Source organism: Podarcis liolepis, assembly GCF_965112155.1.
Source record: "Podarcis liolepis genome assembly, chromosome: 3".
Taxonomy (NCBI): domain Eukaryota; kingdom Metazoa; phylum Chordata; class Lepidosauria; order Squamata; family Lacertidae; genus Podarcis; species Podarcis liolepis.
In genome coordinates this window covers 57,598,488-57,611,861 of record NC_139557.1, presented here as the reverse complement: position 1 = coordinate 57,611,861, position 13,374 = coordinate 57,598,488, and the positions used below count along the sequence as shown (strand labels likewise).

The 13,374-nt window shown below is 41.7% G+C and overlaps 1 protein-coding gene across 1 annotated transcript in view; it reads left to right on the top strand.

The window, feature by feature from the left end:
- TRDN (triadin) overlaps positions 1-13,374 on the top strand; it is a 169,204-nt gene that overhangs the window by 95,343 nt on the left and 60,487 nt on the right. The window contains exons 15-19 of the mRNA XM_083497781.1: positions 639-674; positions 2,798-2,874; positions 2,987-3,035; positions 4,065-4,130; positions 6,330-6,392. Of these exons, the coding sequence (XP_083353907.1) occupies positions 639-674; positions 2,798-2,874; positions 2,987-3,035; positions 4,065-4,130; positions 6,330-6,392 (291 nt within the window). The remainder of the gene's footprint in view (positions 1-638; positions 675-2,797; positions 2,875-2,986; positions 3,036-4,064; positions 4,131-6,329; positions 6,393-13,374) is intronic.

The following is a 13,374-nucleotide window of genomic DNA, read 5'->3' as shown; positions in this document are numbered from 1 at the left end:
CAGCATTTCAGACAGGAATCTTTTCCCCGAGGTATCTGGAGATGCCAGGGTTAAAACCTAGGACCTTCTGTGTTGGTCTGCCACAGAGCAATGGCCCTTTTCTGAAGGTCATGGGTTTATACCAAGGTGCTAGATTTGAGGACTTTTAATCCAAGCAGTATCCTTTTTACATGCAGAATACCGTGTATCTGTCTTGTAGATATACTTGTGGTGGATTGAATTGATCAACCTGAGTTGGTCTATGCACTGTGGAGTGAAAAGAAAAATGGTCTAAGATGGAGTTACTCATGTGACTAAACAGTTTAATGGAGATACCATTGCATTTTAGATATCACAGAACTGTACTGTTTGTCATACAGGCAGATTCAATTTGGTTTTGGTGCAAATTCTGTCAAGTTTCTAAACACTCCCTTACCCTCCCCTATAGTTTTTGCTTATATTTATGGAAGCAATATGCAAAATGACTATGTGGTTTCTAGCTCTTAAGAAAATATCTGTTTTATAATAATCTCTATCACATTTGCTAGAGCTTCTGAGCACACGCTGTGCTTTTTCAGCCTTTGTAATTTATTATTTCTATTCCTTGGTTTAACTATATATTTTTAAAAAATAATATTTATATTATTTTGCTCACGCAGTTGGAAAACCTAATGTGACAACTACAAAGCCAATAAGTAAGTAGTATAAATTGTTGTTTTCATTTGTTTTTAGGTTATCAGTGATACCTAGTTCTCAGTGAAGCTCTCTTCATATGACTAGTCTAGATACACAGTGGTGCCTCGCAAGACGAATGCCTCGCAAAACGAAAAACTCGCAAGACGAAAGAGTTTTCCGTTTTTGAGTCATTCCGCAAGACGAATTTCCCTATGGGCTTGCTTCACAAGAAGAAAGCCCATAGGGAAATCTCCGGGGACCTCTTTTAAAATGCTGGCGGTCGGGAGCAAAGACCTTCGCCCCCCGCCAGCCTTCAGAAGAGGTCCTGGACCTCTTCTGAAGGCCGGTGGGGGGCAAAAGTCTTTGCTCCCCCCCGCCTGCCTTTGCGGGACAGCGGAGACTTCTCCGCTGTCCCGGGCGATCTTAAAATGCTGGCGGGCGGTAGCGAAGCCCTCCTGTCCCCGGAGCTTGCGGGGCGGGAGGTGGGGAGAAGGGCTTTTCTTCCCACCGCCAGCCTTCAGAACAGCCTTCTGAAGGCTGGCGGTGGGAAGAAAAGCCCTTGTCCCCACCCCCCCAGCCTTCAGAAGAGGTCGGGGGACAGACTGTCCCCGGACCTGGTCTGAAGGCGGTTTCCATAGGAACGCATTGATTGATTTTCAATGCATTCCTATGGGAAACCGTGCTTCGCAAGACGAAAAACTTGCAAGAAGAAAAAACTTGCGGAACGAATTAATTTCGTCTTGCGAGGCACCACTGCACTACATGTGTGTATGAATAAAGAAGGAATTCAACAGCAAGCTCAGTTCTTGACCTGTGCATCATTAATTGCTCACAGGAATAAATCCTAATGCATACTGAGAGCATGTAGATTCTGTTTGTTTTATTGGAGACACTGGATTGGATCCAAATTGGCCATCTGGCAAAGGGCTTCTTCCATTCATGGAAGGCACTGCGATCCAGTGGAGGTTCCCTTGCGGAGGAAGGAGGATAAGAATATTTGCTGCTTTCTCTTCCTCACTCCCTGCAGCCACTTGTGCCACCTTCTTATGCTACTCTAGACAGGCCATCACACCCCAAAATGAAAATATCTTTCTCACTGCAGTGAGCTATACTATATTTCTCTTTAAAAGGATAGTAAATATTTCTTAATTTACACCTATACATATACATAAGCCATTTTAATGTAAATTTGTGTCTCTTTTATCTATAATTTGTTGGCAATGTGTCAGTGACCACTCCAGATGCTACGGTTTACTAAGCTTGAGTCAGGAGCTCACACACATTCTTCATCAAACTCATTCCAGGGTGGGAGCAGGGGGGACAATGCAAAATAAATATCTTCTACTTTCAAAAATTGCAGGTGTTGCTAGTCTAGTGTTTCTCCAATAAGACTACATGGTAAATGACTGCTTACCTGAACAATAACTGAACCTATTGGAATACAAGTGCTTAGGGGTACTCTCATTTTCCTACTCATATTGAGGCCAAACTTAGATTCACAAAATGTTTAGGGGTATACATACCCCTGCGTCCTCCCAGAAAAAAAGCACCGGGGATACACAACCTGATTCAGAGCTCCCCATGCATATTCTCATTTGGACATCTTGCCCTGTCCTATTAAATTCAAGGGAAGAAGCAGATTGGCCAATGCAAGGGGATGCAGGCATCTCCTTCCCCCATTAAAATGAATAGGGAAATGCCTCACTGAATTGCAGCGCTGGCATATATTGGCTGGAATTCAATGTAGTTCTTAGTGGGTATGCACATGGGGATAAAAGTCTGCTCGTGCACAAGACTTTCCCACCCTTTCCACCTCTGCAGGCCCCACAAATGCTCCCTAAGCCTGTTCTGGAGTTTCCCCCAACCCTTCAGAGCAGATTCAGGGGACACGGGGAATATAATGCGGAAAGGTTCCATGGCACAAGAAGATTCCACACATGCAACAACCTAGTTGAATCCTGCCCTTATGTTGATATGTGCTATCAACTTGGCCAGGCAACATTTGCTACCTTTGCATTCTTTCTGGGTCCTGTTAAGTCCTTATTTTTCCTCAAGTGTGGAAACTGATCCTCAAAATAAAAGATCTATACATTTTAAGTGAGACATGCACAGTGAAACAGTGCCTTTTGCATTTATTCCTTAGAAGAAGAAAAAGCGAAAAAAGTGGTTCAACAGAAGAAAGCTATTCCTGAAGTTAAAACAAAAGGTAGGGTGTTTCCGGTTTTAAGATGTGGCAATTAATTGACCTGATGTTCAAAGAACTCTGCCTACTGTAATTCCATAAGATGCAAAGCCAAATCATCACCTTTTGATTCATGTTTTAGAAGAAAAGAAAAAGGTAACACATGAAAAGAAAGTTATTCCTGAAATTAAAAAGAAAGGTAAGCTATCTGCACAAGTATGACATTGCTAGATCATTACTGAACTGAATTTGTATGATGGATACTTGCCTCGTTGGATGGATTCAGATAAGCAGTCACTTTAGCCCCTTCCTCTCCTCCCCCTGCCCCCCCCATGCAGGGGAAGTGCAATGGAGCTACCTTGTTGACCCCAGCATTGCTGCCACTTACCTGAATAGGGTGGGTGGTGGTGAGGTCAGGCCTTTTTGGGTGGACTAGCAGAGGCAGTCCGGTGCTCCCATCGATGTACAGGTGCAATGCTGACCTCACCACTGACCTGCTCCTGCACCATCCGGGTAAATGACAGCAATGCCAGTGTTGGGAGGGCAGCTTTGTGGCAGCATCCCATTGTATTTGCCACACCTAGCCCCATGCCCCAAATCTTCTCCATAGCTCCCTCAAGCCCTCTGGGGCAGATTTTGGGGTACACAGTGAGGCTGGGGAGGGAATTTGCTCTGACGATGATGTCGATTCTGCTGAATCGACACAGCTGAATTTCACCCATAAAGAATGAAGCATGTGGAAGCAATTTGGGTATAGTGCTGACCTAATTGTGTAGTTTTGCCTGGTAATGTACTGTACATCTACCCGGCATTAAGGCCTTTAAATATTGAGTGATTTGGACTGTTTTACTGGGCTTTATGTATTCTACAAACTTTTTTGTAAGCTGTTTTGCATTTGTTTTATAAAGAAAAGCAGGATATACATTTCAAAATAAACAAACACATTACTTGGAACCAAGATGCAACAAGAAACCATGGTTTAGCACTACATATGCATGAGCACCAGTGAGCCTTGGGGTGGAATACAGAAGCGCGCTCTCTCTCTCTCTCTCTCTCTCTCTCTCTCTCTCTCTCTCTCTCTGTCACACACACACACACACACACACACACACACACACACACACTCCATCCCCTTTGCTCCTATGACGTATTTGTCTAACTTTTATGAAACAAAAAATGGTACATGGGGTCCTTATGACACAAAGCCATCTTTTTATTTGTCTCTTAGAAGTAGAAAAAGAAAAGGAGGTGGTAACCCATGAGAAGAAGGTTGTTTCTGAAATTAAACCAAAAGGTGGGCTATTTGAAGGTGCTTGTTTTATATTATATTATTCAACCAGTTATAGTTGGGGTGGGTGTGTTCACGACAGCAATAGCATACTGTACGACATGGGTCAGCAAACTAAGGACCGCAGGCCAGATCAGGCCCAATTGCCTTCTGGATCCGGCTTGCGGACGGTCTGGGAATTGCCACGTGAATCACCAGCACGCACATTCTTTCCCACTCCCTCCCTCAGCAGCGGTGGCAGTGCCTCCTCCCTCCCTCCTCCTGGCTTCTCCCTGCCCTGCCTAGAGGAGGAAGGGGGCTGCGCTTTGTTGGTGCCAGCAGCAGCAGTGCTTGAGCGGCCACCATTTTAAGCAGCCCCTCTCCGGAGCCCTTTTGTGTGCCGCTCATCGTTCCTCCTCCGCCGCTGCCGCCAGCCCCTGCTGCCAGTGCCTGCTGCTCGCAAGATACAAGTAAGCAGCCATCGGGGCTCGTGGTGCTCCTAGGTCATTCCCCTCCCCCAAAAAAATATAGTCCAGCCCCCCACAAGGTCTAAGGGACAGTGGACCGGCCCCCTGCTGAAAAAGTATGCTGACCCCTGCTGTACGATATATTCTTGCTTGCACAGAAAAGTCATGTTTGTTGAGTGATTTCTGTCCCCTTTTTTTGTTGAAGAAGCCCAGTCAGCTGTTTTTGTGGACAAAATAGTGGGGGTGTTACTTCTCTGCCATGCAAATATTGGTACTGTATAGACATATATCAAATGAGGTACAATACTACTTTCTGGGGAATATTCCAGGATCCCGCTAAAGGTAGCTCTGCTAGTTAAACTGTTCCTAGCTATGTTATAACCTTCATTTTCCCTTACGGAATGACAAAAGATATCAGCCCCAAATTCAGAGTCTCCGAGCCTCTGTTCTTCTTCAGTTCCCATTTCATGACATTTGGCCTAATGTCTTGCCTTGTACACCTTTGTACTCTCCATTTTATCATTCCGATATTCCAAATTAATAAAGTGTCCTCTTAATTTCATTGTCATCAAATAAGGATGAGGGATTGCTATAAGGGATGCCCACCTTCTTCATGTGTGTGCTGAGGCACACTTAAAGTCAAACTAGGCAAGATGGCAGCAGAATAATTTATTTAAACTGGGTCTGCCCAATCATATATAAATCAGGGGGTAGAAATCTGTTTTTTTAAAGCGAAAAGGGCAGCCTGGATGAGCGTAGATGAAACCTCTCAATGCTTAATGTACCCACGCATTATATTGAATATGCTCCCATCAGCAGGGCACAAGCCTGGGTTTCTGATTGTGTTTGAAGCCCTTTGTGCCTGTATTGGGGGATGGACTGAAAAATGTGCTGCACATCTAACCCATAGTGATGACCGCCTCTTTGCCCTCCTCCCCGTCTATCAGAAAAGGACTGGGAGGGTGGGAAAGAGAATGAATGGAGAGGGACCTAAGGGAGAATTTTTATTATCTGGTCCACCCAAAATGAATAAAGGGTGTAAGCCTCTCCAAGGACCAAGGCGTTTTCAGAGCCTCCCCAGTTTGCCCACCTCCTGCCCAAAGTGCCCTGATATCTAGGCCCCATGTAGCACTCTGTAGTTAGAGCAGTACCACACAAGTCATGGCTCCCCCAAAGAATTCTGGGAACTATAGTATGTTAAGGGTGGTGAGAGTTGTCTGGAGACCCTTATTCCCTTTACAGAGCTACAATTTACAGCAGTGGCGTAGTGTGGGTTGTCAGCACCCGGGGCAAGGCAAGTAATTTGCGCCCCCTAACCCGTGGATTTGCGCCCGGTGTGGCCGGGCCCCCCCCTGCACCCCCCACGCTACGCCACTGATTTACAGAGTGGTTTAAAAATTGACCCCCTTTCCAAGGAAATCTGAGAACTGAGGCTCTGAGGGGAGAAGGGTCTCCTAATCATAACAACTCTGGGAACCCATAACAAACTACAGTTCCTGGGCTCCTTTGGCAGAAGCCATGATTATTTAAAGTGGTATGATACTGCTTTAAATATATAGTGCAGATAGGGCCCTAGTTTGACCCAGAGGGATCTGGATTGGGAACCTTGTTCTATGACTAGGAAACTAAAATAGTTGGGGAGAAGCTATTTAGATCAGAGAATGTCACATTTTCTTCCTTGTGCTTGGTTGAATGCACATTGAAGTGTGTGATTCATATTTCTAGCATAGAAAATGGCTTCCTTTTAATTATTTTTTAGAAAAAAAAGAGGAAAGAAAGAAAGCTCCTGAGAAGACAGCTGTCCCCGAAGTTAAAAAAGCAGGTAAGAAATATCAATCTGTCACTCTCTTCTCTGAAATCCCATTATTATATGTGTACATTTTTAGACATTAAAAGTTTAAATTAGGTAGGTATGTAAATTATGGGCTCATTAAATTCTGATTTTTTTAATGTTATGAATTCAGTGTTTTTGACAGAAATGCTTCTCACTTTTATCTAGTTTTCTGCTTTATAGCTAATCTGCATTTTAATATGTTCTTTATTTTGTTTTATAGTATTAAATATTTTAAAATTGCTACACCCTCTACATCTACAGAGCAGGTCTGCTTAGGCTTGCAATCAGTAAAACAAATAACTTCTAGGTGTCAGTTGAAAATTTCTATTAGGAGAGTGACATATGCAGGCAGTTCTTTAGATGAAATAATGAGCATAAAAGCCAAGTCCTACGTAAGAATAACTATGAGCACAATACCAACCAACATACATAGTTACCTAATGAACAGAAGGAAATAGATGTGAATGTTTGTGCTCACAGATTTAAAAGGTAAAGGACCCCTGGACAGTTAAGTCCAGTCAAAGGCAACTTGGGGGTGTGGCGCTCATCTCGCTTCAGGCTGAGGGTACCAGCATTTGTTCACAGACAGCTTTCTGGGTCATGTGGCCAGCATGACTAAACTGCTTCTGGCACAACGGAACACCGTGGCGCAAGCCAGAGCGCACGGAAACGCTGTTTACCTTCCTGCTGCAGCAGTACCTATTTATCTAGTTGCACTGGTGTGCTTTCGAACTGCTAGGTTGACAGAAGCTGGGACAGAGCAACAGGAATTCACCCCATCATGCGGATTCGAACCTCCAATCTTCCAATCAGCAAGTTTTGGGGGGTAAACTGGTGTTACCTTCCTTGAGTGAGTTGCCAAAGCAAAGGTTTCATAGTCTAATTCAATTTATGTGTGTAAAAAGTCATCTCAGGACTGGATCTAAATCCCCCCAAAGTAGATGTTCTCAGCTAAGATAAAAATTCAGCAGTACTGCATCAGTTGCTCCTTCTGCTACTTCAGGATGTTGTAATGGCCACCAACTCAGATGGTTGTGGAAGAGGTTCAGATACATTCAGGAAGAATAAGGCTATCAACAGCCACTAGCTACTATTAATCTCCAGTACTATATTAGAAGCAGCATGTCTCCAAAAAGCAGTTGCTGGGCAACACAAGCAGGGCAGTTTTAGTGTGTTCATGTACTGATTGCGGACTTCTCATAGACAACTGGTTGGCCACTGTGGTAACAGAATGATGAACTAGATAGGCTCTGGTCTGAACCAGCAGAGTTCTTGCATTCTTAAGAACTTCCTTGTTCAGTGCAGAATTGGAGTCAGCCTCCTATGTGTATCCCCCCCCCCAAAAAAAAAATATGCACAGAGCTACCTTCAGTATTGCAAGAAATGGGGAAGCCATTCATACCTGCAGCAGCTGATGGAGATTTGGGGAGTGTCTACACAAATTCATTCCCAGTCATTACAATATGTTGATATAAGCTCATGCTCGTTGCACAAAGAAGGATGTTATTGAAAGTGCATTTTAAATTCCAGAAGGCAAAAAAATTAATTGAGAAATGGCTTTTGTAACATTATGTAAATGTCATATGTAGATATTATAGTATAATATAATTTATAACAATATGGCTACTAGGCATATATAAAAATTGGTTTGCCTGTGTGGAACTGAAGCTCTTTTTTTCCACACCAGTCCAAAATCGTGACAAATTAATTCAGCCTCTCCATAGCTACTAAGCCTATGGCTGTGATTTACAAGCAAAAAACTAAAATAAAAATGACAGTGTGCTTGCACTTAAGCAATAATAAGCTTCAGTATTAGACATGATTTACCCAGATTTAAGTTTCATTAAGCGGGGGAAGTATATTTATTTACATGCAAAGGAGTTTAGCACTGTGAGCTGTTTGTTCTTCCATTTATTTGGAGTTTTAACTCAACAAAGGCTCAGGCCTCTCAAAATGTAGTATTTGAAAACCATGCAGCTGGATGTTACCTGGAACATTTAAAATACATTAGCACTAAAAACAAATGCCACTGAAACCATTGCTACAGCCATTTAACCCTTATCCTGCTAAAAATCATAAAGGCTGTTGTTGAAATCTAGAAACAGAACTCTCTCCTAACCTTACAGAATTGTCCAAAAAGACTTCCTGGGTAACAGTGACAGCCACCATCTATTTTCTCTAACAGTACCTGAGTTAGTGATGCCACATTATGACAGAGTGTTGTTGCATGTGAAGCATTCTGGAAGTAGTGGTGGACTTTGGGCTCTCGAATTTCAGCAGCACCCTGTATGGTGCTAAAATTTGGCAACATTTGGCAACCCCCCCCCCCACCTCTCACACTCTGTTCTACAGTATTGTTGTGGCACCCCCTGCAGCACATTGCCCAGTGCGATGGAACCAGTAGTGCTACGCTGAAACTGCCTCTGCTGGGAAAATATGACAGCCTACCTGGTTGCTGATTGCAGCAGTTTGAAGTGGTTCTTCAAAACAATCCCATTTCCTTCTAGACGTTTTATCCATCCCTGAATCTCCCAAATTCACTGGAAAAGTTCCCAGTGAACCATTTCAGTCTGGCCTATGCAGAATCACTTGGTACAGAGATCCTCCCTCCCCATGATTAAAATATCTTTGAAAAGTATGCCGGGGACTATAATGCTTACTTACTAAGCTGCATTCATCAAACTGTTGACTTTGGAACAGCCTCACTAGGGAACCATGCAAAGGCCACAGCTTGGTCTCTTGATTCCAACAGTTGTACCCACCTATGAATTAGTTGTGAATCATCCCTTTGGATTGCCTTTCTAAATGCACGCTCACATCAATAAATAGTAATGTTTTCGTTGAGACTTTCTAGAAATATTATACTGGGAATTATGTAAGTCTAGCAGCAAGAAGCAAAACACTGTGGTGCCATAAATAATAAGAGTTCTTAACAAAAATGACATGGAGAATGCATTTTACTATAATCCATACAAATAGCAGTCAATGAACTGAATACAGAAAACAGCTATATTAAATGCAAGTGCTACTATCTAGCTGTTTCAGCCACATCTAACCAATGCACACATCTATGTGCTTCTGAAAGGCACAAGTCTGAAAAAGGAATAATAGGCCCTTGCTCAAAGTGAAAGACCTTGGCTGAATCTAGACATGTACTGTATTTTTAAAAAAAAGTTACAGGAAGATACGTCATAAAGCTCATAATATAAAATCCCATAGGCTAATTTTGACTGCTCCACAGCGCTATCTGGTGTCACAAGTTTTTTAATGCAGTTATAACAATATACATTAATTAACTGAGTGTAGCTGCGTCCCATGGTTCTCCCATGAGGCTGTGGCAGATTGGCAACTTCCCAGGAAAATCTGAATGAAAGTAGTGGGATAAAAATACCATTAAATAGGTACCCAAAATTCAAAAGTTACTTCTGTGTGTTCTGTGAAAGCAGCAACAGAGAAATCCCAGACACCTTTAATCAAAAGTAGGCACTACTTTCCTCATGGAGCCTTACTCCTTAGTACATGTGCTCAGGATCACTTGCCTACGATGGCATGAGTTTTCATAGTTAATTAGATGTAGAAGTGGTGTATTAGTTTGTTTCTCTAATCTGCTTCACAATATTTTTTTTCAAATGAGTACTTAGAAAATGTACCTTTCCAATTCTGTACTGCCTTTTTAAAATGGATCATCACAATCAACATTTCACAATTTATTGTATTTAAGACTGCATATTATATAAGAATGCAGTTTTCGCCCTTCATATTCCACTTGAAGAGAATTATGCAATACGAAGTAAAAATATTCATCTGTCTAGTTACTAACAGTTTATGACTCACTTTCCAAAAGAATCTGCCATAACACAATATAAGCCACCCCTACAGATCTGTGTTTTTCTTAATTTAATAAACTGTAGTATATATATATATATATATATTTTCTAGGTACACATGCTGCATATATGTCACACTTTAAATAAATTATCTCTGTTTTGTTGATTTGATACAGCAATAATTCTTGCCACATTTACCCTTCAGATAATGCAGTACAAACTGCACTTTTTAATGTGTGGTCATAGCAACTAGGTCTCATTTCCTGAGATGGTTTGTGGGATTCTTTTAGATAAATTGTTGGTTTTTATTTGCAGCATTTTGCTAAAAACAAAGGAACGCAATCTGTCAAACACAGAAGTATAAACGCTGCTTCTGACAGGAATTTCACCTTAGAAGCTCGTTAAAACTTCTTCAGTGCTTGTCTTATTCTGGTGCATGCCCCTTGGAGGGCAGCACTGCTAAATAATTATTTGTTTACATCCCTTTGGTTGTGGACCAGTTCAAAACCAGAGGTCATTGTTTTCTCAATGATTTGAATACAAAGATATTCTCTCTCTCTCTCTCTCTCTCTCTCTCTCTCTCTCTCTCTCTCTCCCCCCCCCCCATTGGTTATCAATACTTCACCCCACTGTCCCAACATTCTGTTGTGCTTATATGACTTAGACCTGGGGAATTTGACATCTCCTGGTGTATATATTAGAAAGGCAGACAGAGATGAAAGAACTACTAATCGTAAGAGTGGGGGACATGGTAAGATGTGACCCAATCAAGATGGAAGGGTTATATAAGGATAACAGAGTAGCCAGAGTGAAGCGTCTTAGTTGGAATAAGGTTTGTCTATTTGTTAGGCCATTGTCCACACTCTAATTGTGTCATGGCCTGTGGCTTTTCGCAACAGTTGCTAAATCAAAGTATTTGTTGGGACTGATACTTTGTATGTGTGTTTAATGGCTGATATACAGTCAACTCTCAACTTGCATGGGGGTTAAAGCCAAAATTGTGTATAGTCAAAACAGACTCAGAACCTCTGATTGCTCATACCTGTGCCACTGAATACTCTCCATGCACTGCCAGATACTCTCCCAAGGTGAGTGCAATGGATGGTGCAATTGCCATTTTTTCCCCTTCGCAGATGCCATCCCACTTATTATTATCATTACTATATTTATTATAAGCCAAGCACTTAAAGCTGAATTCAAATTGTGAGTCTGTGGTACATATTCCAGAATATATTTTTTTGTATGTTTAACAGTTTTTATTTATTTATCATGGGTTGTTGAAAAGATTTTGCCAAAGGAAAGAAACTTTGCCCATTAAATCAGCACATATTATCCGGTGCAGTCAACTCATGCTGGTAAATCAATTTGGGGGTCTGTGGAGAAGATCAAATCTAATTATGGAGGCTGTGGAGGAGGCCAAGGGCATGGTCTCAGACACATGCACATTGATTTGTCCCCATTGAGTCATCTGCACACAACTTATATAAAGAAGAGTTAGGAATATAGGAACATAGAAAGCTGCTTTAAACTGAGCCTAATGAGACCATTGGCTCACCTTGCCCAATACTGTCTACACTCTATTTCTACATCTGATTCAGATGGAGGGGATTAGAGCCCACATATTAATAATACCTCATCCCCCAAATCCCTTAGTGACAGACCAGTGGCTTCATCCTCTTCTTCTTCATCATCTTATTTTTATTATTAACATTGTCACTTAAATTTCTATACCACCCTTCATCTGAAGATCACAGGGTGGTTTACAATATAAAAGCACAAAAATAACATATAGATGTTAAGTAGCATAGGGAATAAGATTGAATCAAGGCGGTCTCAATAGCAAGGCAATGGGGAGAAGCACACTAGCTCCTCTCCCTTTTGTCATCATTTCAGTTGCCCTAAATGGCCTCAGTCCAGTATACCTGAAGGAGCGTCTCCACCCCCATCATTCTGCCCGGACACTGAGGTCCAGTGCCCAGGGCCTTCTGGCAGTTCCCTCATTGTGAGAAGTGCAGCTACAGGGAACCAGGCAGAGGGCCTTCTCAGTAGTGACGCCCGCCCTGTGAAACGCCCTCCCAGCAGATGTCAAAAAGATAAACAACCACCTGACATTTAGAAGACATCTAAAGGCATCCCTGTTTAGGGAAGTTTTTAATGTGTGACATTTTAATATATTTTTTACTATTTGTTGGAAGCCGCCCAGAGTGGCTGGGGAGACCCAGCCAGATGGGCAGGGTACAAATATATTATTATTATTATTATTATTATTATTATTATTATTATTATTATTATTATTATTATAACTTGTGGAGAGTGGCTTTCTGAAGTAGGGAGCTTATTGCATTTGTGGAGGCTCCTGTAAGTTTTCCAGGGTTCTAAAATATTCAGGTAGCCTCCCTGGATGCAAAAGGAGCTAGTAGGGGTGTTAGAAGGCAGTGATTTCTGTTCCAACCTGTATTTGTCAGCACTGTTTCCATTCTGTTGCAGCTTGGTTTCTGTCAAATTATACATCAGATAATAATCTGCCAAATAGTATGTTTCTGTCATGCTGTCAGCTATGCAACACCCATTACACAATTTACACTTATTTAAATAAAAATCTAAATATATAATTAAATATAAAGGAAACGTCTAAACGTCCATTAAGTATGCATCATTTGTGAACTTCTAAAAGCCAATGATGTGAACAAACACCAATTGTATTTGCTCAGTTGATTCCCATTTCTGATCACAGATGAACCTGGAAACTCCAGGAATTTCTGCTTAATTTCCCATCTTTGTTGGAATTGTCCTACATCCCTAGGATCTTTCACACTCATCTCCACTGGCTTCCTCATGTGTTTAAGTTGCTTTTATAGGTAATGCCTCAAGTCTTTAAATAGTGTGTTTATTCGCTCTGTGTTACACCCACTAATTTCAGTGAGGCTTACTCGTGAGTAAGTGTGTGTAGGTGTGCAGCCTTTGTGCTTTATTGGGAGGAGGATGAGAGAGAATGAATGATTGAATGTGGGACTGATGAAATATATATCACTTGCATTCACAAATATCTACCGATTCCCCAGTTGTTTTCTTTTGTTTTAATCCCTCATATAGCATTTTGCAGGCAGAACCTGATAATAAAATAATAAAAATGCAGCTTGCTG